At 39.4% G+C, this 24844-nt stretch overlaps 2 protein-coding genes across 2 annotated transcripts in view; one reads left to right on the top strand and one right to left on the bottom strand.

Annotated features, from left to right (window-relative positions):
* The window catches only part of LOC111638485 (post-GPI attachment to proteins factor 6-like), a 56011-nt gene extending 51179 nt beyond the window's left edge, over nt 1–4832 (bottom strand). The window contains exon 1 of the mRNA XM_023384214.1: nt 4536–4832. Within this exon, the coding sequence (XP_023239982.1) occupies nt 4536–4611 (76 nt within the window). The 5' untranslated portion in view covers nt 4612–4832. The remainder of the gene's footprint in view (nt 1–4535) is intronic.
* A 7000-nt stretch (nt 4833–11832) lies between these two features.
* The window catches only part of LOC111638488, a 74582-nt gene continuing 61570 nt past the window's right edge, over nt 11833–24844 (top strand). Inside the window, exons 1-3 of the mRNA XM_023384219.1 lie at nt 11833–12335; nt 16152–16345; nt 19070–19180. Of these exons, the coding sequence (XP_023239987.1) occupies nt 12125–12335; nt 16152–16345; nt 19070–19180 (516 nt within the window). The 5' untranslated portion in view covers nt 11833–12124. The remainder of the gene's footprint in view (nt 12336–16151; nt 16346–19069; nt 19181–24844) is intronic.

Here is a 24844-nt window from a genome sequence, read left to right as displayed (position 1 = left end):
AGTGACGTTTTTTTGGATTAATTTTATATTGTTCGTTTATTTTATCTACTTTTCCGTTATTTATATTTTAATTTCGTATTTACGTTCTTTTTTTGTGTTCGATTTTATTCTATGCTATGGTAACTGAAGAAGATCGTTAAGAAACGATTGAAAACGTTATTATATTATTAATTTTTATTAGCTGGATTATTAAAGATGTGTTTTATTACTAATATATTTATCCAGTTCGTTCGTTATATAAGTAGACCTATGTTTAAGCATTCATTGATACACATGAATTTTAAAAATGTGTGATAAAGAATATATCTTTTATTATAAATTTCTACATTGAATATGTCCAACCCTTTTTAGTAATTCATCCTATTTAATGGTTGATGAGGAACTTGCTCCAAAATTCATCCTGCAATAAAACATATACATAAAAAAGAAAAAATGAGTTTAGTTTCCTTTTAATTTGTGTGTCTCCTTACCTCTGGTATAAACCAGAGGTAATGAGACACACATAAGTCTGATATTAAACAGTAGTTTTACAGCCATTATACAAATAATATTGTTTAATGTGATTTAGTTCCTTCCTCCTCTCCTCCATGCTGATAGAATATGTGAAAGCTCTTTTGACTAGTGTCCAGAAAGCTGCTAATTTGTTAGAAAATGGGTTGTGTGACTCGGCCAGAACGAATATGGTATGTTGGTTTATGGTAAATTTTGGTGTGGATGTGGCCATTCTGCCAGGTTAGGAGTATGCCCAAGAAGTGAATTTTGTTGGATCTTTCTTGTTCAATATTTAATTGCGGTCCAAACAGATTCTTGTTAAAATGTGTTAAGAATTCCTGCATGATGGGTTTGCATCACCAAATGACAAGTACATCATCTATGTATCTAAGGTATGCAACTACATTTCCAGTTGTCGAATCATTATTTCACAACGGGTGTCTGAAACTGGGTTACCTACAGGCACACCTCTTTCTTGTAGGTAAGTTACATTTTCAAATTGAAAGAAGGATAAATGGAAAATGATGTCTACTAACTTGAGGATGTATGAGTGGTACTTTACAGCATCTTTAATGTTGTTAAATACAAAGTTGCATAGCATGCAAAAGCTTGGTTCTATTCGTATTGATGGGTATAGTGATTGAAAGTCATAAAAGGCAAAGTTTGGGTATGGTTAAATTGCAGAGATGCAGTGGTATAGCATAGTGGGGGCAGCAGGGGCGGCCAGCCCTGGGCAGCACTTTTTAGGGGGCAGCAAAATTTCACAATAAATAATAATAATATTTTGTAATTTTATTTATTTATTTTTTATTTGCTTGTACGAATCATTCGTATTCATATACACCTCCAATATCCAATACAGCTAAGTCATCTAGGTTACTTATATTACTCCTACCCAATTCTCCCTAATCGCTAACTGAACTGGCATGCACTGCACATTATTCTTCGCATTGCAAAATGACATACGCATGCATCAGGAACTTCCGTTCGAACAAACCTCACCTGCTGTCCGGGTCAGCCATTTTAAAAAGGTGGCAACACTAGCATGGAATTTTTCATTACTTATTCTGTGACGAAACTGAATTTTAGTTTTTTAAATTGATATACCTAAATAAGGGGGTGGCAAAATTTTCCTTTGCCCCAGGCGGCTGATACCCACACTACGCCACTGCAGAGATGTTCAAGCAGGACTTCCAAGCTGGTTATTGATTGGTCATAAGTCTGTACATTTTTATCATTTGTTCAGGATTTTTCCAGGCAGATTGTTGGAAATGCTACTTTATCAACCACAGGACATAATGAGGTACCTGGTTTTTGTATTTTTGCAAATGCAAAAATGAGAGGTGTGGTAAATTCTTGGCTCATTCAAAAATTAAACATTCTGGCTTCAAAGGTCATAATATCTCTTCTTAAATCTTCTCATATTTCATTTTCTTCTTAATTTATAATCAGGTAGCTTTCTGGTAGTTTTCTGTCTATCTTTCTGTTTTCATTTCTGCCAAAATTTCGTTATAGTCATCTTTTATGTCTTCATTCTGTATCTTATCCACTGTGGTGTAGCCTTTAATATATTGCGAGAAATCAATTGTTGCTTGAATTTTGCTTACATCTGCCTGTCCCCCATCACTGATCACCTGTTCCAGAACTGTACCGGAGTTGCCGTAACTTAATAAAATTCAATTCACATCTCTTTCCTTGTTTTCCTTCATAGGGTGTTGCTGACAATACCACAGATTGCTTGAAACTTATGTACTGTTAATATCACTGTCAGTCAAGAAACATCGTAGCCAAGGTATTAAAAATTTGATATCTGTTGAAAAATACCTATTTTTCTATTAATATTTTAGTACAAACAGGAATCCTGCCAATGAACACCACTGTTTTTGTTTTCTTAATGGATATTTTCAAGTTTTAACTAGAACTGATTATATGTAATTGACAAACAACCTTTTATAAATCATTCTCTGTTTCTTGAATTATAATCCAATCATTTGTGAACAACAAAGTTTGTAGGATATTAGATTGATTTGTATATCAATTTATGAACAATAGATGATTTTTTTTAACTGTGTAACAAGTCAAATACGAATGAACTAAAGTATTTTACATAAATAATATTAAAATAATTCTGTCAATTATATAAAATCTTGAAAATTTTCTATAAAATTACAATGGTCATTTTTAAACTAAGAATAATTTTATCGTAAAGTGATGTCAATTTATTTTAACTCAAAATCCTTCTTTTTACAATGAAAATATGTCTTAAACAATTTTTCAACATAATCCCCGTCGACATCCAAGTACTTTTGATATCGGAAGACGAGCTCAACCAGATTCCCCGGTCAAAGAACTCTATCACCCATTCCTCGAACCGAATGGCGACGACAGTCTCGTGGACATCGTTATTGGTCTGCATGCATTTTCCACCCAAAACTTCCTTTAAATTCAGGAAAAGACGAAAGTCAGAAGGTGCCAGGTCCACACAGTACAGTAGACAATCCAATACTTCCCACGGAAACTTTTTCAACTTTTTTATCGTGTTTCGAACAACATCCAGATCTCGTTTCGTCGGGAACGCTCGTTCTTCCTTTATCGAAAAACCGACACCGTTTCCATCCGTCACCCTTCTCCGTACGCTTCAATTCGGCCAGCGAACACGTACGTATTTAAAAAGCAAATCTCCAATTGCACTCGGCAATCGGCAGGACAGACACAGTTCAAAAAATGCCGCCAAAAAATTAGTCCGACGTACCAAAGAGCTCGGAGTCGACCGAGAGAGTCGTAGATGCGTCAAAACACATTCCCCACCGGGCGAAACTCCAAGGTGCCGATTTGCACCGTCAGCACGCAAGGACGACTCTCGCTTTAAAAACGACCTTCTTATTTACGCACTTACAAGAAGCTAGTCTCAGAAATACAAATTAAAATTACGTAATTCATTTCTAAATTAATATAGAATCTCTTATTAGGATATATTTTGAGTTATCTAAGACAGTAAGTTAATACGATAAGACAAAAGTACGATTTTATAATTAGCTTTTGTCCGTCCTTATCAATTCGTGCAACATACATTAAAAAACGACATTAGAAGGAGAACATCGTACCGTATTAAAATAATATCAAAGCGTGCGTCACGGAACCGACAGAAGAAAAAATCCGGTCGACTCCGACGTCAAAAACCGCAATTAGGACACGTTTCGTTCCAACGGACAAAGAACAAAACGACGAATATTCGCGATACGAATCTCGCCGTCTTCGCACGACAACCACCGTTCCAGAAAAAATAAAAAACAAATTAGACGAGGCGGTAAACTACGACAGGTTTCCCGCACGGCATTCTAATATTTACATTCGTCGATCCTACCATTTTTACTCTCGCCATTATTTCAAAAAATATGCATAAAAACAATACTAAAAGTAAATTTTTGAATAAAATATACAATTCTTCAAATTAACCAATTCAGAAACGTTACAACTCGTATTGTCCAAATATAATTTTTATAAATTCATCCTAACATTTTCGCTCGGCGATTCGAACCAAATACCGAATTATTTTTAATACATTTCGTTAACGAGTTTTGAATTTATTCGCTAATACAAATTGAATTTTAAGAAGAGTTAATAATTTTTTCAAAGATTCCAGCGTAATTTCCTCCGAAAATTGGGATCGGCATCCAACTGCACGATAAACGAATTGATGCGGATAAAAACCGGAGGAACTCTCCATCGATACGTAACAAATCACTCGGCCTAACTCGACCACCTACCGTAAATATAATTAATATCGGCTGGTGTACGGTCGATTACGTAGGAATAAGGCCACTACGTGCTCCGTTACGTTATATTGCTTCGATAATTAAAACGATAAAGGCAATAAAATCGAAGAGAAACCCGCGTAGGTCGAGGAAAAAGAAGAGCAAATAGGTGGATCTCCCTTCGATCGCCACATCGATCATCTCCTTCCCGTTCCTCTTTCCCTTACAAAACGAGTAAAACCGCAACACTCGGATGCGAGGAAAAGAAATTGGGCGTCGGAAACTCACCTAGAGCGGTGCAGGCGGGGTTAACGACGGAGAGTATTAGCACCAACGTCCACCGCAAGAAACAGCTGTTCGCCATTTTGGAGCGAAGACATCCCGGAAATGACGACTTTGTTTACATGGAAACGGGAAGCACGTGCGATTGCGTCATTCCGCCAACATTATCGTACGGAAAATTACGCGAAAATACGCGAAATTTGGCAGAACCGCCGTAAAGTTTTCTAAACTGGGAAACAAACGATTCTATCGTAATAAAAAATTGCAGGCCGTCGAAACGACGATAACCGCAAGAGATTTACAGAAAGGAAACGACGTCGTTCTCGTCGTTTCCGGTCTAGAATCCTCCACTCCTTTTTTCGAGTCGGTTTTATAACGAAGAATTTCATTCGACGAATTCGTCCGCATAATCACTAACTCGGTGATTTTCGTCGACGGGAACTGGCGTTTCGCCGTTGTTAATTCTACGGATAAACAGACGGAAAAGGGTAGATTCCGACGCATATTGACGCAATTAACATACTGCATGTGTTTTATATTTAATAATCCAAGAAAAAAAGCATTTCGATAGAAAACGAGTTCAACGTGGGAAACGTATTACCGCGGAATCATTAACCTCTTTCATTTCAGGCGTGATATCTATGTCAAAGAAGTAAAATTTCATTTTTATTAACCTATTTCCAGGCCGAAATTACGACACGACGTTAAATTATAATCGAAATCTCCCAATTCGAATGCGGAATTAATCATTTCGCATTCTTTTAAGGATTATAAAAATTTCTGCAGTAGTTCCGGTTTCCGGCAGTAAATCCCACCGGACGAGAATATCGCCCTCTGGCGGCCACGATTTTAAACGAGAAAAATCTTAACACCGAATAAGGCCATTAAAACCAAATTTTGTCGTACTAAACGAGTAAATAGAGAAAAGGAAACTTAAACTCTATTTGGAAATAAATAGAACGTAGAGTTTATATATTACGGAATCGTTAACCTATATTACTAATTGTATGGTAAAAGTTTTCAAGTACGGTACAATTAAAAATTATTATTTACTCGGAACTTCTTTCCTACCCAATTTCGACGGCCGGCCGGACGGTCGAGCGATTAACCCGTCGGTTTACCACTCCGGGGGACCGGATTTCGAATCCGGGCGCCCTCCCCGCCACCCGGTTGCCCCGTTTCGGGCACTGCCGAACCCACCACGGGTTTGATTAAGAGACCCTCTCACGGAGTGTTTCGCCAACATTGCCTAATCGCGGTATTTGTAAATTCGGTGATTAGACTGGCGCCGGGGTTTTACCGCGTGATTATTAAATACCGAGATATCAAGTGAATCCAATAATCTCGACACTAGCGTTGCTAGAAAATTTTCTTACGCGTTACTCGATCGAATATTTTGGAAAGACGTAATACGCGCTTAGATACAAACGTGGCAGAGGGCGAGAAAGCGAGTCGACAACCCGATTTTTCAATAACGGCAATAGAGGAGACATAAGATGATTTCTTCTCGCTCGATTTTGTCACATACGTGTACGACGCTTCTTTCACGGGGCCGGATGGTTGAGCGATTAAGGCGACAGCCTACCGCTCCGAGAAACCCGGGATGGAATCCGGCCGTCCGAAATAGGGAGTTAGTGGGAAACTTTCTTCGAGCGTGGGAAACTGACTTTTACCCCACGCTCGGAGAAAACTTGTAAATTTGTTACTTTTACTAACGAAATCTTTAAGACTACTTTTTATCAATTAACGCACTACTTATTTCATTTGTTGAAATAAATGGCAAAGTGGCCGGCTGTATCCCGGGTCCGGTACGAGACGTCGATCGCCCGACTCGTTCGTTCGTTATAGATAGTGGATTAACTACCATCCGCGGCACCGTTTCCTTCCGGCTTACGGGAGACTCGCCGTCCACGGCAGCGAGCGTTTCCGAATCCGGAGCCTTTAGGCTCTCTAGATCCCGCACCCTACTCTTCGTTATTCGTCCTCCATACCTCCGGTATCCACGAGTTTCCAGAACGCGCGTTTGACTTACGTATGTTTCGACAGCCTTTAACTTACCGCTAATTGTTAGGTTGACTTAAGCCCGTAATTAATTTCTCATTGGCCACGCGCCTTATAAAACCGGTTCGGGTAGTTATCGTGGCGATAGTTAGCTGCCATAATGGCCAGAATCCTTTCTTTACGAGTGGTTCGAAGCGATACGAAACGTAAGCGAGAACGCCACGCGTCGAGACCGTCGACCGTTCCCAGTTACATTGGCTGAACGCGACGAAAATTTGAGTAGAGAACGGGTGATCAAATCGAGTGTCCGGTACGACTAGATAAATAAATTTTCCACGATTAGACACACGCGTCCGTACGGAATGATTAATTACAGATAGGGTTTGCCAAGGCGCATTTGTACGTTTGTGGAAATCCCACAAACACTTAAGCACACGAACGTTTTGTGACAATTTATTAATTAAAATTTCGTCTACTCTACTACTCGAAAGATAATTACGACTTCAAACAATTATAACTAAGCATTTCTCGGTAACGATAGGTTTTACTTTTAGTTAAGTATTCAAATATTCCGAAAAGTGACCGTTCTCCGGTTTCATTATTCCAAGATTTTATAGTACTAATCGGTGAAAAGCATTGTCCGTGCGAAAATAAACGAGGAAATACGAGTTGGTTAAGAAACTACGCAAAAATCGGATAATTTTGCATTCGATTTAATTCTACCATATTTTGGACTACTTTACGAATTAAATGACGATAGAAATAACAGTGGAATATTAATAAAATTACAGATTATAAAATCATCTAAAAAAGGATTTCAGTTTCTTCAATTTTACCGTAAACTTTTATCACTTTTAAAAATATTTTCCCGCCACGCACGCGACACGTTTTCCCCCTTTACCTTAGAGAAAATTTAATCTGGTGTAAAAACGATAGAAAAGACTTTCTTTAGGATTTATAGACATTATAATAATGAATAGGGTGGAGTCGACGGATTTCTTTTACGGACACTTTAAATCGTAACGTCTTTAACTCGGAATTTTTACTCGATTCCGACGTTTCGCCTCGTAAATTATTCTCGTTTTGTCACGCGTCGCCCGTTCTCGTCGTTTTAACCCGATTAAAATTTCCGACCTTACTTCCGAGCGCCCTAGAATATTACGAAATGTTTGCCCGCAAAGTTCGGTTTACTTCTTATCGGAATATTTATAAAATCTAAGTTAGGATACCGGCCAATTAGTTTCCAGGGCTTCGAAAGAGGACTCTAGTGGCGACTTTTAGTGGTCAAACCCGAATTATATTTATTGCTGGTTAAAATTCTCACTTTTATGTTTAATGTCGGATAATTTAAGAGCGAAGACGGGTTAAGAGTCGCATCTTTTTAAGTATGGAAACGGAACTTCCTAGAGAGCGTTTTTGGCGCGTGTTACCAGAAAACTTACTTTTTCGCCAGAAAAAAAGAGCCGCGGATAATCGCCGGAAACTCGTCGAAACTTACGGAGAGTTTTATCCCTGGATAAAAACTCGCCGGCGCCGGTTTAGCGGTTAATATTATAGGAAATAAAGGAAAATATTTTGACTAATGTAATTTTTTTTTTCATTTTTGTAATAAATTCCATGTTTGGCCGAAAAGTACCCTCAAAATTAATTCTCGCGACTAAATATTTAATGTATCCGATCGGCTACGCTGATTTTCGGCGGGTAAATTATAAACACGAAGAAAGACATTGGTTAATATAAGTTATCCGCCACGTTTCGGTACAAAACTCACGAACGGCCATTCTAACTATCGTGGCCAATCTATAATAATTTTAATAGACTATATTTACTCCGTAGACTGCGCGTAACGAGGTTTTCAGGAATCGTACGGGAATAAACGCGGCACCCGCGGGTGACGATTAAACGCCAAATTCGTAGCGCGAAACGGGGCTTTAACGCGTGCGGAAGACCAACGTTCCGGTCCGCCGCCCGATAAAAACACTACCCCCAGTCCGGAAATGTCCGGTTTTTTATTACGTAATAGTTAACGGTCGACGACGATTCGAGTCGGTATCGGCCGCCGGTGCCGCGGCTTGGCCAAATTACGCAATTTAGTCGCATCCTACCAGCCCCGTACGGCGGGTAGGACTAAATCGTACTTTCGATCGATCTTTCCTCGCGTTCTAGCCGGTAGAGTTCGGTCGGAACGTTCGACCTCACCGATATCGGCCTAATCGGGATTGCGCAATGGCACCAGACGCAAAAGGAGAAAATTAAATTTCGTTGTCGAAGCCGGGGCAACGCGTTAGCGCCCGGGAACCGCGGGTTGCCGACGAATACTCTAAAGACCATTCCGGTCGTTCTAGAACTTTACCGTTCGCGCGGCGAAAAACTTTTAATGTTATTCGTTATTTTCTCTAAAACCTATATTTGCGCGCGTACACGTACAATAGTTGTTACGCCTTCGATTAGATAAACGGATATCGACACATTTAGATAAGTTCCACGGTAAAAGTCATTCGGAAAGCGAATATAAGCGGTGACAATCCAAGCTTACGTCGAAAGTTACGCGTTTTTCGGTGAGTATCCAATATTTTACCAGTATTTTCGAGGAAATGTTCCGTTTTGGGGCACGTACTTGGGTCTAAGAAGACGAGAACGATTCCCGAGGCTGGAAATTGTTTGGAAAAATACCGGCTTAAAAATTAACGCCGATTCGAAATATAAATCGATTGGGCGGATCGTCCATTAACGAAATATTTTCGCCCAATTCGAAAAGCGTTTCCCCACCTACCACGCGCCGCCGTACTTAAATTACGCTAAGAAGACCGACGATAATTTCCGGAGTTTCGAAAACTTCCTTCCGACGGGCGTATTCGGAGGATTACTTACGGTGCGGCGGCACCTCTCGATACTAAAGCGGTGGGTTTATTATTCTAAAATAAAAATAAAATAAAACAACGCTAGCGGCCAAACTCGGATTAAGTAAAATTAGGTTACTAAGATAATTCTAAGGTAATCGTGCGACGTTCTCCGAAAAACCACGGAGAATCCGGATCGGGTAGCACCCCCACTCTCGAAATCCCCATACGTATTACGTTCGTATTATAATAAAGCGTAGCCGACGGCCTATAGCCGCGATATTAAGATAGAAGAGAGGAATAAAAGGACGGTTCCCGACGCCGAATCCACATACTTTTCGTTTCGTCCGTCGTAGACGATTCGAAACTTCTCCGGAATCTACTCCCGATTACGAAATTCATTCCGTAATTACGAGACATTATTATTATATAAAATTGTTAGACGGTTCGATGGCGTCGTTTCGGTACAACAGATAATCTAATAATCTTCCCGTCTACGCTACTCGCGATTCGCAATTATCTATATTTCTACTTTAATCGATCGTGTCGCGTATAGAAAACTTACTTTTATCGGGCGAGGAAAGGCGCGATGTCCAAGTCCTCGGAATAAAATTACAATCGAGTTCATTTTTGGCCAGACGTATCGATAAAAAAGCAACTTTAGTATCGAACATAAAATCAAATCTTAACATTTATAACGCTATTTAAAGTTTAAACGGTTGGTACGTTTAATTCTTATAATCGTAGATCCATTTTTTGGCAGTGAAATCTTAAAATTATAAAACCAACTTAGCAATCATACTAATCATTAATTGATAATCATCACCTAGTTTCTATTCGTTAGTCGTATAAATAATATAATGAACTAGCAATTAGACATCTTTTCCGATTTAATAAAATAGATATTTAAAAACATCGGAGCATTTACAGCTTTGTCCGACAATCTGTTTCTGATTTTTGTAATAATGCCTCAGGACAAGGAGAACACACTCTCGTTTTCAACAGATGTCGGTTTTATCGCGTTTAAAGCTTTATAAAGTAGTTCCAAACTTTCGGTACGTTTTCCGGTTTCTTCCAATAACCGGAACTCCTTTTTTTAACGCCGCTCTCGATCTTTTTGCAAAAATTTCGGCTACGTTTTCTTCGATTTTTTGGATTGCCCGTTCCATTTGACTTCGAAACGACTCGTCGGGTTGGTTGTGTACTGTAGGGCTACCGGTACTGGGTTGGGCGTCCATTATTTCCAAATCTGGCGTTTGGATACCAGGGATATTTTCAAAAAGTCTGTAACGCGAATCTTCCGCAAAAGTAATAAGCGCGGTTTTATTCAAATTCGAAGTAAAAAAATCCGTATTTTGCCACTGTCAGCTGTGGCGGCCGGTGCGCAAATATTTTAACAAACATTTAACGGAGTAAGGTTAAAAGTCACGCGGCCTGGTAAATTATTCCCACCCGCGTTGTTTACAGGGGGAGAACGAAGGAAGCGTGACTCGGCTAACCTTTTGAAAATACAATTTCGATAAGCGTGTCTCGAGTCTCGACCCGAGACAATGAAATTTAGAAAAAGTCCCGGGATTTCGAGACACGAGACGTCCCGGGAGCGTTATTCGGATACGTGGGAAATTAGGTCTACTTTTATTCCAGAAAAACCCACGCTCTTCCCTACTACGTAAAAAAAAATAATTGAAATCGTACGATATTCCGGCATAGGCGCGAATAACATATAGCCGAGTACTAACTAGAACCGCGTTATTGTGGCGGGCATATTTTATAAATGCCCACGACGACGCTTCTTTCTCCGACTTAGGACGCCGCCATAAATCCACCGGGTCACTCCGGTAGGCAAAAACCCATTCTGTCTTTGTATCCGAAAGCCGTCGCCCACCCATCCGGACGCTCGTCCTTTTATTTCCGATCCCAGCCGCGCCGCCGTCGTAAGAGAACGTCCGACCAGACCGGCGATCGGTCGTCTTTTTCTTCGTTAAATCGCGCCATTTTTATACGTCGCCAATCGGAACCGGAGTAACGTTTGTCGACGGCAGCAATTTCGGTTTCGGACGAAAAATCCCCTTCTCGGCGGATGTCCGACGTTCCGTTTACTCGAAGTGGCGAAAACGACTCTTCCGTTTATCTACCCCGCCCGGCACGGAGAATTATTCCACACGGACGTGCTGTACCGTACATTAATCCGTTTAATGTAAATCTATTCACTGTAAAAGTGTTTTTCTGGTAAAACTGGAAATAGATTTTAGCTAGAACTATAACGCAAAAAAAATAGATTGGCCAGAATCCGCCGAAGGGAAAGACCACCCGGGTGGCCCCGAAAGAAAATCGTAAAGAGACGGACCATCTTCCGGATATTATTTTACCGTTCTTTTCGGTCGACGAAATTTCGGAACGGTAAAAAGGCGGAGGGAGCGAAAAGCGCCACCCGACGGAGGGAAGGAGAAGGAAAGGCCGATTTACGGAAAGAGGGGATTTTCCCGCAGGCGAAAGGCAGGTCGGGAAGACATCGATCGCGGCAAAAGGACGACGGCACCCGAGCGGACGGAAGCACGTCGGCCTCCACCTCCCAGCAAGAAGTCAGCTTCTCCGTCCGACGCCCGAGCGGGCGGGAAAGACGACAGCGGAGAGCGGCATCCATGGCTGCGGGTCGGAGGGGCCTCCGCTAGGACCGGCGGGCGGGGAGGGCCCGGGCCCCACAGCCATTCCCCTAGGCCTCGGCATGTCCGGCCCGCGGCGGCCGTGCTGAAGATGGCGCCGCCGGTGGGGGGGCTGCGATCCAGCCTCTGCACCTTGGAATTGGCCGTCTACTACGGAAGCCCGCCCTGTCCCCTGTGCGCCCGCTGGGCGGGACCCGAACCCGGAATACCCCTGGTCTGGAGCCGGGGCAACTTGACGGCGGCTCGTCGACTCCTGTCCGACGGCTGTCCCGACGACCCCTGGATCGTCCCGGCCGAAACCGGTGAGTCCTTCTTCCCTCTTTCTCGGTTCCTCCCGCCGACGACGGCCCCCAGGGAGGAGTCTCCGTCCGCGCGCCACGTAAACAAACCGGGCGTCGGGCGTTCGATCGACCGTCCTTTCGGTAAAACGTCATCTTCTGACCGGGTCGAAGGTGGAAATTCCCCGCGCTCCGGCCGCGAGAATTACCGACGTAAGTAAACCGCCCGGGTCGTTTATGTCCGTAAAGTTAGCGGGACCCGGGCACGTCCCTCTGCGCGGAAATTTTCCGGACCGGGAAATAAACGTAGGTTTTCTTTACTCGGCCACTCGGGGGATTATCCGGTAGAATAGGAAAATTTCTATGAGACCAGCCGGGTTGTCTTAATAGTGGTCACGCACCATTGTCTTAATAGTGGAGAAGACGGGGTCCACCCTCCGACGACGGCGGGATTACGATCTTTTTGGCCTCCGGTGATAAAAGGACGAAAGATTCGAGACGGCAGTTTTCGGCCCGCCGTCCCGTTTCCCTCGACCTCGACGGAGAAGTCTTCTTTCCGGTCGGAAACCGCGGCTCTCGGCCATTCCCGGAGAGAAAGAGCGCCACCGGCGCTGGCTGCGATCGATACTAGGACGGAGGAAGTCCCGCGGCGCGAGAAAGCGGGGGCGGTCGCCGCGGAGAAATCCGCTTCCGCCTCTTCTCCTCTTTCGCCCGTGGCGGCTTCCTTCTGCCTCGGACGGCCTTCCCCTACCGAAAAAGTTCCGCGCTGGGAAGGAGTCGCTGTCTCCTATGGTCGGCTTCCGGGAGGGACGGGGTGGACGCCGGCGCCGTCGTTCATCCCTCGACGCTCCGCGCGATAAAACGCCGCGGGCGACGTCGCGGCGCGGGGTTCGTACTCCGAACTCGAGTGAAAAAACCTTTCCGGGAAGAGAGGGTATTCCCCTCTCCCTTTCGTGACTGCCGACGAAAGAGGCGTTCCGAGAAGGGCGACGCACCCTTAGTTTTCTCCGTTCCGAGAAGGCTGCCGACCCGAGTCCGAACGGCCGACGGGGAGAGAGCGGCTCTTTTCTATTCGTCCGTTTAGGTTTGGGCGCGGACGGGCCGAAAAACGTCGGAGCGTCGCGGCAGGCGTTACTAACGTAAACACAAACCGGAGGGGGGCTTAATTTCCGCCGGTGGAAGCCGATTCCGCCGTCCGTAAATAAGGCCGAAGCCGAGGAATGAGAGGAACTCCCGGATTTATCGCCCCTTAAAACGAGTGGCGAGACCCTTCCTCGCCGGGGGCCGAAGTCCGGAACCGGAACCCTGCTTAATAAGGAAACGTTAATTACATTTGGACCGGAGGTTTTTCTCCCGGGGTCGACAAACGCAATTAGAAGGCCGTCCCCGGCCCTAGACACGGTCGCATCCGTAAGACGAACCCCGAGAAGAAATGACGTTCGTTGCCCGTAGTGTTTTTAGCTGCGAAACAATAATAGCGCGATAGAAAAGAAAATAACCGGTTTTCGTTACGTTTGGAAGGTCCGAGGAACCCGTTAAACCCACTAATTAATTAATAGGCCAGATTTAACGATAAACCAGGCTTTCTTTTATAAGTAGAAAATAGACTGCACCTAACGGATTCCGTCACTTTACGCATCCGAAAAGTAAACACTTTTGGTCCGCGGATAATTTAGCTTCGACGACGTAAAGCCGCCACTCTTTCCGCGCCGTCGAAACCGGACTATTTTTACGTCACGGTACATCCGGAAAGACCACCGGAAACACGCGCCCGGCCGGGAGTACGGAGGGGAAGGAAAGAAAACGAGGGGAGGAGCGGACCGGAAGATCCGAAAAGGTGGATGACCGGCGGAAACGTTTATCGACGTTTTTTGACGTAAGAGTACGTAAGAAGAGCCAGGTCCGAAGACGGAAGCGGAACTCCGTCCCGACTGCCACCAAAACAAAGAAAGTTTCCACGCCGGTCGGTAGATGGCACCGGCGGCGGCCAGCGGATAGTCCGTTGGAAAGAGAAAGGGTGGGCGCGAGAAAAGGTGATTTCGCCTCGTTCTACCTTCCTGGATCTTAACCCTGCAGCGGGTGGGTGGGTCCCGCACCTTCCCGGCGGAAGAAAGGGCCGGGCGGATGAAGGGCGGCCACCGGCCGCGTCACGTGACGACGGAGGCCGAGGGAAAAGTCGGGGTGGAAGTCGAAGGCCGGCCGAAGTGCGCGCGTCTGTTGTCCCTGCTGCCGGCGGCGGCGCCCCTGCTGGCCGACGGAAGATCGGGCAAAGGTGAGTCGGACCTTCCTTCTCTTCGCTTCCGGTTTTTCCCGCTGGTACGAACCGGGGCGGGGAACGAAAGCCGAGACGGGCGCTTAGTTTTTACGGCGGAAGACGACGGTAAACGGGAGGGGAAGGAGCGCCGCGTGGAGCGGGGAGGACCGATCACTTTCTCCGCCGCCGTAACCCGAAGGCGGAGGTGAAAGTTCTGCCGGACCCGGCTCCGACTCTCGGCCCTGACGTAATAAAGAAGTGTCCGGAGACTGCCGTTAATCGGATAGAGCTAGCCTAGGCCCGGTGTCGGTCCGACGAAAGTTAACGACGGACCGTCTAGTTTGCCGGTTAGATTTTACGCCGGGAAGTAATTCGCCCATTCCCGTTAGAACCCGGGCACCTTTGCGTAGAATGCGTGTCCGGCCGCGGATCTTTAACCCGACCGGCGGAAGGAAGGAGGGTGCCATACTTTATTTTTGCTTTCTTTACCCACGGGGAATTCGGCGCCGTACCGGCCACTTTCTCTCATTTTCCCACAAAACTGTTCTTTCTTCGTCTCCCTCGTATTTTTCCGGAGGCCGCCGTCCCGTTAGGAAAAATTCGAAGGGCGGAAAGGCCGCCTTTCGGCCTATTACGTAGCGGGCGAAAAGGTAAACGACGGCCGAGAAGTCGGCCTAAATCCGGCCTGGCCGTTAATTACCGAATTTAATAATAATTATTTCGGTGCTCGCCCGTCCGCGGTTTCGGAATCGCTGCCTCCCACCGCACCGGAAAAAGTCTACGCTTTATTTCCGGCGTTGAGGGTGCGAAAAATTCCACCGAGCGGTTCCTTGTTGCTACCGCGTTGGAACTTTTCTCTCGCGCCGACCTATTTGTCCGGCAAATATTTTTTCCGGGCGTTTTACCCGCGCCCGAGTCGGCTCCTCCGGATTTTATCGCCGTCCGGAGAATACTTCGTTTCCCATCTGTTATAGTTTTTTACCGGTAGAAATGAATTTCCAATATTTGCTGCCTTTCTTTCCGGTATTTATCGGGGCGCGTGGTCGTCCCGGCCCAGAGTAGACGCGGGTGGGCTCCGGCGGAAGTGGCGGGGAAAGGCTTTAATAAAATTTAAAGATAGAATCGGTTTCGACGCAGAAACGGCCGAACGTCGTCGGATCCGGGGGGGATCTACGTACAGACTAATAGGGCAATTTTTGCCGGCCCACAAAAATTGAATTATCATAAATTTTAATACTTTGTCGGCACTTATCGCGTAGTAAAAAATATTTTTTTATTTTATTAAAAATTTTGTTTGTTTATACGTTTTTGTTAATAATAATTATTTATTTCTTATGTTGTTTTTATATAAGATATAAAGTTTGTCCTCCGCACCGTTTCGTAAATAAATATATTTCGACTGATTTTCGTGTTATTAAAATCGAATTTTAATAAGATTCTTAATGTGACGAGAAACGGGACCCCCGTCTGCCCCGGGACCCGAAAATCCCGGATCTTCCCCGGACGGATCCGTTCCTCCCACGCGGGCCCCGACCGTCCGGCCGGAGAGGGTGGAATTTTGACTTTTTCTTATTACCTATTTGCAGTTCGTGCGGCGGGTATTCTCCTGCTCCTGGGAATCGGCTCCTTCGTCTGCTATAAGCTGTTTCGTCGTCTGAGGCTCGACCTCCGGAAGAAGTGCGGCTGCGATTCGGAACTCTTCGAGACCTTCGGCTCTTCGCGGTGGGTGTCCGAAGAACTGCTGTCCCGGGACGCTCCCTCCGACGACGAATGCGTGGAGGTGAGTCCGGGCTCCGATTTCCCGCCCCGACCGCCGTCCGGAGGCGGGCCGGGTCGTCCGTTTTTGCCCGACGCCGGTCTACGCGCCGCCTCTCGACGGACTCTTTCGTCGTTCCTCCGCTCGTACGCGGCGCGGACGTCGGTCGGTACTTTCCTCCCGGGTGTCGGGAAAAGCCTTGCCGGCCACCCCCAGCGTTCCGGTCTCCTAGTTTCCGTTTTCGTACGACGAGAGCGTCCGGTCTACGAAACGAAAAGTTTGAGAACCTCCGGTTCTCGAACTTTTAAGGGTGCATTTGATTACTTACGTTCGCCCGCAGTACTAAACGAGTTAAAAATACGTGATTGTTCTAAAGATCTGTATCGTATAATTCTCGATTATTTTGAGAAAGGTCGTATATTAATCCAAGGCGTCGATAAAGCGTGTAAGAAAGTAACGAGGGGTTGCCCTCGGAGATCGGTCCCGGGACCTTTATTCCGGAATTTGTTTTTCGACGGATGTTTGAGAATATCGAGAAACTTCGGAATCGTTTGTGCCGCGCGTGTAGACGAATCGGCGTCGTAGACACCTGCGGACGGGCGCGGAAAATTGGAGGAAAGTCGCAATTTGCTCTAAAGATTTTTAACGAGTGGTTAGAGTCTAATAAGATGGTTTTGTCCGTCGAGAAAACTAAGCGTACGTTATCGAAAGGACGTCTTGTGAAACGGCGATCGCCTGTTATCAAATTGGATAATAATAAGATTGGGTACGTTAGTTTATAAAAAATTTGGGTATTTGTTATGGAGAATGCCTAAATACTACTCCACGTGTTGAATACGTATGTAATAAAGCTCTTTATTGTTTTTATAAATTGAGAACTATTGCGGGAAGAAATGAGGAATGAGTTATAAGATTATTGAAATTATTTATAGAGGATTAATGATGCCAATATTGGTATATGGTATAAACGTATGGTGGAACTCTATTAAAAAATATCATATAGATAAGTTTATGCAGACTACTCGAGAGTTGCATTAATAATGATGTCAAAAGGACATAGAACAATTTCTACTGCTGCTCTCCAAATATTGACTAATTGCTTACCAATTGATGTAGAAATGATGAAATGGTATTATTTTAGTAAAATAAGGAAAAAACAAAGTTTTGTATTTAAAGGCCTAGAATATGATTTTAGTATTGATATTGATAATAAAAAGATTAAAACTATTGAATATAATATAAACCAGCTGTTACCTGCAACTTTGCCTGCGTGGATTTTGCAAGCAAACCCCATTTATATTCAGTATTTCAACAACCATAGTAATTGTTATATAACACCTACTGCCGAGAATGATGAGAATTGCCAAGAATCAAACAAATCGTTTTCAATTTGGTCAATTTTCTGGAACGTTTACAATCGTTCTATAATCGAACCAATATGCAATAACAAATTCGAATTTAAAACGGTTTGAACATTTGGTTAAAAATCAAAATATATAAAAATATTTATAACAATGTCTGAAATGTCATCAATTTAATACACTTAAGTACTCAATGAAGACTAAATGTAGTTGAAAATAAAAAGTCATCTAAAATAGTACAGTAGAAACCGATCTTTGCGTTAACCCTTAATGCTCTCCCTCTCCCCCTGCGGGGGAATTTCGAAAAATCTCTTCTTAGTGTGCGTTTTCGTGACGTACCCTGTGTACAAAATTTCACCTCTAGGTTCAGCAGTTTGCTCTGGGCAATGATGAATCAGTCAGTCAGTCAGGACAAGTAATTTTATAAATATATATTTAGATAAAGAATTACTGGCAGAGTAGATGGAATATGGAAGTTAAGGGTAAAATCACATCAATGTTTTTTCCCCTACAGTGGAACAAAGAGTAAGTAAAAATTGGATAGAATTGAATTATTATAATACCCAGTTATTGAGTGGGCACAGAGATTTCTGGCAAAAATTGTATCAGTTTTCATTGGTCAAAAGTGACTTTTTGAATGTGGAAAGGTTAATACTTTGGAGCATTTTTTTTTTAACGTGACTATATAAGAGATAAAACTGATAATATTTTATTTATAATGAACGTGAATAAAGATAAAAATTGGTCTTTTCAAGGTAAGTATTACGAAATGGTTCAAAGTAAAAATAATTTTATTAAAATAACTAAAGTTGTTAAAAATATGTTTGAAATTAGAAATTTGATACATTGTGGTTAATTTTATCTGGTAGATTATAACTGAATGCTTGTTTGTTTTGATGTTGTTTAGTACCATTTGTTATTTGTTTTTAAGGGATTTCTAATCAGCTATTTTAGTATACATAACGTTGTTTATATGTTCTTTATTGTTAGTTATATATACAGTCCTGCATACAGTCTATTTTATGCATATTGTATTTGTTAATATTTGATGTTTAAATTGTAAGTTTGTAAAATGCTGTTTTGTAACAATAAGGAGAAGCATCTTGACGGTAACCCGTGGCAGGTATGGCAAGGGGAGTGTGGTGGGACTTCTGGGAGTCCGATCCTTCTGGACCGATGGTTTTTGAACTTTCCATTTCGGGCTCGACGAGTACGATTTCGGTAATAAAATATCTCGCATCGCTCTTCGAACTGCCTTCGTGTTTACGAGACGTAAAAGTTATTACTTTTAATTATGTGATCGTATTATTGATAATGTTAAAGTTACGTGTGCGCGTTTCAAAATATTGAGGAATTGATGATTACAAATTTCTGTATTTAATGCTAGGAGAAATACTTTGGACCGGAAAGCTTCGGGGACAGCGACGCGCAGTCTCGTATCAGCGATACTTCACAATCTTTGGATACGGATTGCAACAGTGGAAGTTGGGGCGATAGAGTAAGTATGTATGTATGTTACTTCCTAATTCATTTCTTCACTTTCTTTTACTTCTCTTGGAATTATAAAAGAAGGTTGCATATTTTATCTGTATCCAATATAAATTCAAAATACTTACGTTAAAATTCTGTATTTTGTTATTTATTATGCTATTCTTTACTTAAAACTAGAGTAGAACCAGTTTAATTTTGGATTAGTGTAAGTTATAATAAATGAAAAAGAATATAACTTTTAAATATTAAAAAACATGTTTTATAAGCCATAATGAATTTTATATTCACTTTATCTTCAATAAAATAATTTAAAACATTTAAATTAAAATGTATATGAAAGCTATAATACAGTACTTTAGATTTTCTTTGGAATTCAATAAATGGCGTTTTTTCTGCGTGAAAAATGACGATGGGTCTCTTATTTTTTGGTCATATCTTGTATGTAATATTGCATTGAATTAATTTTTATCTCAAAAACAATTATTGTAATAAACATTAACATTTATCAATAAAAACATAATATATTTTGTTTCAGTCGTCGATTCGTACAACGTATGGTATTATGTCAAATAAAAATCTGTTGCATGTTATAATTGGAATGTTTCCAAATGAAAAAATAATCGTTTGTTTTGCAAATGGAAAGTTTCCCAAATCAAAGGTAGTTGAAAGTAAATATCTGTTAAAGTATTATCTACTTTGATCAAAACACTTTTTACAGCTGTCTCGTAATTAACTAGTACATTTATTTTTATTTATTATTTTCTGTCACTAGGTCTGGCTTTGTTTTATATTGTATTTGTATATGAATTATTTTTTCAGTTATTTTTCTTGTTTTTCTGTTATTATTCTTTGTATTTAAATTTATGTATTCTATTTAATGGAGCACCAATGTTCCTTTTTCTATCATTAAGCCTGAGGATGGCCTATAGAGTAGGCCGAAAACATTAGTTCTTCAATAAAACTATCTCAGCAAAATAAAGGTGTAGTGTGATAAGTTAATTATTTGCTGAGCACGTTCTGTTTAATGTCTAGTTCACTTAACTAAACTACCTTACTACATAAATTAATACCATAACTATAGACAAATACATTACTGTAATTTTGGGCAGATAATTGGGCATGGTTAGCCGTGTTTTTGGCAAATAATTTGAAAGGGGATGTGGTTTACGTGATGGAATGGTTACATGCCGATTTTAAATTACGATCGCAAATTAAAGTTGATTCACACAGTGACTGGCCAGTGGCAGACAACTGACCTATCTACTGGACCAACAATTATCTATTAATCTGTTTTCAAAAAATGATACAAAGTCTTTAACTATACTCCTCACTTTTTTCCTCAAAATTCTAAAAATAAATGATGCATTAAAATTAAAATATTTAAACAAGAAAAACTCTTGACGAAATTCTGTTTAAAAGGTTAAAATGTTTTGAACAAAATTAGACAGAAAACAGTTTTAATATTGAAGATAAAATTATTTTCTGTTTTAACTTTTTCAGAGTTTATTATTATTACTGGATAAAAGAAATTAGTTACAAAATAAAAATAAATAGTATTTATTTATTTTTACACTTAATTGACATAATTGAGACAGTTTGTAATTGCCTTAACGCGGGTGGCCGTCGAGTACAAACTGAGTTTCTCAGTATTTCGGCGATGTTTTTCAGTACCACTTAAAGCCAAGTATTATCTACGGCTTGAACGTGAGGCAGGCATCTTCAAGTAAACGTTGGTGAAAACAATACACAAATGCACTCTTGTGTGTGTATGCCACTGTACTAAGCTATTGTCTTTGCTAACACACTGGATTGAAAATTATTTAATATTTTAAATTTTATATAAATCTGGTATTTTTGAAACCGTGCCAGTAATTTTTAATCTAAACACAAATTATTATCAACTGAATAAAATTTAATTCTGTGATTTGCCAAGTGTCTGTATAAATACGATAAATAATTTGCGTTTGGATTTTATATAAATGTTAGCTTAAATGTACGTGATCATTGAAACCCGATACATTAAGCTAATACATCTGCAACAGCCATAATTTATTGGGCTATACAGTATTTTTATCCAAAATATAGCCCGATTGTTTATGGCTGTTGTAGATGTATAAATGTTAGCTTAATTAATGTAAAACAGATTTCCACAATTTAAAAATTAAAAAAAAAGCTATTAATTATAATTGTTAAATTTAGCAAGAGATAGTACCTTTTGTGCTAAATTATTTAGCATTCAATTAATAATAATAATAGCAATATAGCCTGATATAATTTGGCAATTATTTGGCTTTAATTAAAAAAAAAAAGCTAATATCATCATTAGTTTAGATTTTGTTAATTATTTTTTGAATTAAATTTAATAATTATTATAATTATTAGTTAATGTTACTTTAAAGTAATTATTTAACAGAATTTACATTTCAGCATGACCATTTTGATATGAGAACGTTTTGGCACAAAAAAGAAACTTTCTCCATTAGTTTATTATTATTAGTTGACATTAATGTTACTTAATGTCAATGTTATTGTAACAACCAGTCGTCACAAAATGCAACAAAATAGGTAGGAACGAGTCCTTGTTATGGTATAAATTGGTATATTTAAATTTTAAAACATTTCTCGACTTCAAAAATGCTGTATAAGTTAGCAAAATTGTAAATTTGACAGAATTTCTAATGATCTAATATCAATAAAATTTGCTTACAAAATATTTTAATTTTTTACAATTATTCTTCACGGTCTCAGTTTTTGGGCAGATGTTAATGAAGTAGTGTAAAAATGAAAACAAAACAAAAATTATAAATTAATGTAATTTAAATGGTACCGTGTATCATTTTTCAATTCTAATTTTAATAATTTTGATTCTGTAACAAAATAGTTAATTTTTGAATAAATTTTCTTCAGTTTATTAATATAAAATTCAGGAAATTTGTTAAGAGACATATTTATTAAATTTTGTTTCTTAATAAATTTTTATGACAGATTACATGATTTATTAATGAATCTTAACTAAAAAATAGCTGATTTTTTTCTCCTTGTGGAAGTCAGTTTTACTGTTGCAAATTAATAACTTGATAAATTATTTTTATATAATTAAACATCTTATTTTAAATCTTAAAAATTTAATGACTGTGAAAAGATAAAAAGATTAGTTAGAAGAAAATATAACTAATTAAAAATCTTAGTTTGCAAAATAAGTAAGATAATCATTAATAAATAGCATTTCTGGTAAATGTGGTGGAATGACTTGTTACACATCACTTTTACAATAACATTTACATTAAATGACATTAATGTCAATGGAGAAAATTGACATTAATGTCATTTAATGTAAATGTCAAATTAATGGAGAAAATTTTTCTTATGCCAAAATGGCCAAACCAAAATGACCAAATTGAAATGTACAATACTGTCCAATTAATCCAAAAATTAATATGTTTATTATAGAATATTCAGGCTTGGTTGTTTCTGTATACAGGTAGCCCTCCTACAAAAGCCGGCACAAATCGAATCGGCGTAAAACGAACCCATATTTACATTGAGGTATAGGGTTAGGTTCCACATAAGTGAAAAATACGCAAATAATTTTGTTTATTAATACAATATAATACAAAGTACAAATAAAAATTTTTAAAATGTATTTTATCATAAAATAAAGTTAAATGTTTTTATTAAAAATTTTAGTTTCAGATCTCTCGCATTTTTCGGAAAAAGTATCCATCTTTGTTTACATTTTTGTTTTCTTTCATTGAGAATTTCGGAATATGGTCGAATGGATGTGACAATTCTCCTTTTTACATTCGCACTTCGCTCCCAATCATTGTCTAACTCACAAAGTTCAACCGTCAAACTTTCCATAGTCGAAAGGATACATTAAATTCAATGGCGTTATGGATTCGGACGCCATTTATTGGACTATTAAGTTTGATAACTTGACTCGTGGATACCAAATGTTTGGTATTTTAATATTAATTTAATGCAAATGTATACAAACCCAATAATATTAAACAGAAAAATAAATATATTCAATAAAAAATCTTTGTTTTAACGAATGTACAATGTCGCGGTTCGGTAAATACGTCAACACTGAAACGAAAATCAGTCTGGCATAGGGAAAATCGGGGAATTACACAGCAAAATCGTGAATTGTGCAGCGGCGTTATTGTGAACCGGCATAAACGGAGGGCTACCTGTATCTACAATAATTTAGAAACAGAAAGCAATATTATAATGCTTGATATGGAAACTTCTAAATTGCATACCAGTAATTATCTTGCTTTCAATGACTGTCCCAGAGGCACTGAATATATGATGGGATGGGTTATACAAAGGTTTTATTTTTGTTCTTATAATTTTCTGTGGGGTATATGACATCCCTCATTATCCACACAAAACTATAGTAGTATAAATATTCTCCTAAAATACCAATAGAAATTTTTATTAGTTTCAATTGATTTTATATCTCAATAGAAACCAATAGAGTGCCATTAGAATTTCATATTGGTTTTAATTGGTTCCTATTGTTTTTTAACAGGGATGTCAAACAACTTAAAGGAACACAAAAAACAAGCCGAGTTTAAATACAACGTGATATAGTAACATTGGACTTTTTCACTTTTCTAATGTTGTGATGTAATTTTATTTATATTACAAACATTATTCAATTTAGATATTAGTTGGTTATAATTTCTTGTATCTTTACTTTCAGGATTTAGATTATTTCAAATTTTATGGAAGTAAAGAAAGCAGATCTTTGTTCCATAATTAATGTGTTTTGTTAATATCTTATTCCTCTTATAACAATTATTATTATTTCCACACTTCATATATCTAATATATATTGTTAAAAAAAATGTTATATTTTTTTATTTTACATAATTGTGTTTATAATAACACAGGATTAGTCTTTTAGTATATAATAATTTTATTGTTTAATTTGTTTTTTTTTATGAGGTTTTTACTAAAGGGTTTGTTTGTAATAGCTGTGTGAGGCCATTGTAACACAACTGTTTGGATTTGTGATGTTGCTCAATTTTGTCTTTTTTTTTTTTTCAGGAAATTTATCTTTTATTTTATTTATATACTTTCCTTTCTCTTACACACAATGAAGTGGTATAATAAGGCAATAGACTCAGTACATCCACTTTATTAATTGGCAAGATACATTTTGAGTGTAAACCCCTCTTCCATTGGCTAAAAAATACAATTGTAAATACTACAATATTATTAAAATGTTCTTAAAATTTTTTACGACATACCTCGATGTACATTTTTTCCTCCTTTTAGAATCACATTAAAATCAATGTTTATAATCTTTCATATATTTTAATTAATAAGTGAACTAGTTTTTCAAAAGTTTTTACATTTAATATTAGAATTTTGTTTTTTATTTTTATAAGCAGTTTACTAAATTTTAAAAATACAACTATTACATTGCATTGAATCAACGCTTTTACACTACAAATTCTGATTTTCATTTTTGACTTTAGCTTTTATATTAGCTTTGTATTTTATCATATAATTTACATAATAATTCTTTTATTATTTTACAAATTCTTTAATATGAGTTGTTGTATACGTTTGTTATAGTTTTATATTTTAAATTACATATTATTTGTACATATATTACATTATTATTTCTTTTAATTCATAGAAATGAAATCCAGTT

Source organism: Centruroides sculpturatus, unplaced genomic scaffold (genome assembly GCF_000671375.1).
Source record: "Centruroides sculpturatus isolate CEXI.00-Female unplaced genomic scaffold, Cexi_2.0 scaffold1110, whole genome shotgun sequence".
Lineage (NCBI taxonomy): Eukaryota > Metazoa > Arthropoda > Arachnida > Scorpiones > Buthidae > Centruroides > Centruroides sculpturatus.
The sequence above is the reverse complement of the archived record's forward strand: the minus strand, read 5'-3'. Positions and strand labels throughout refer to the sequence as shown.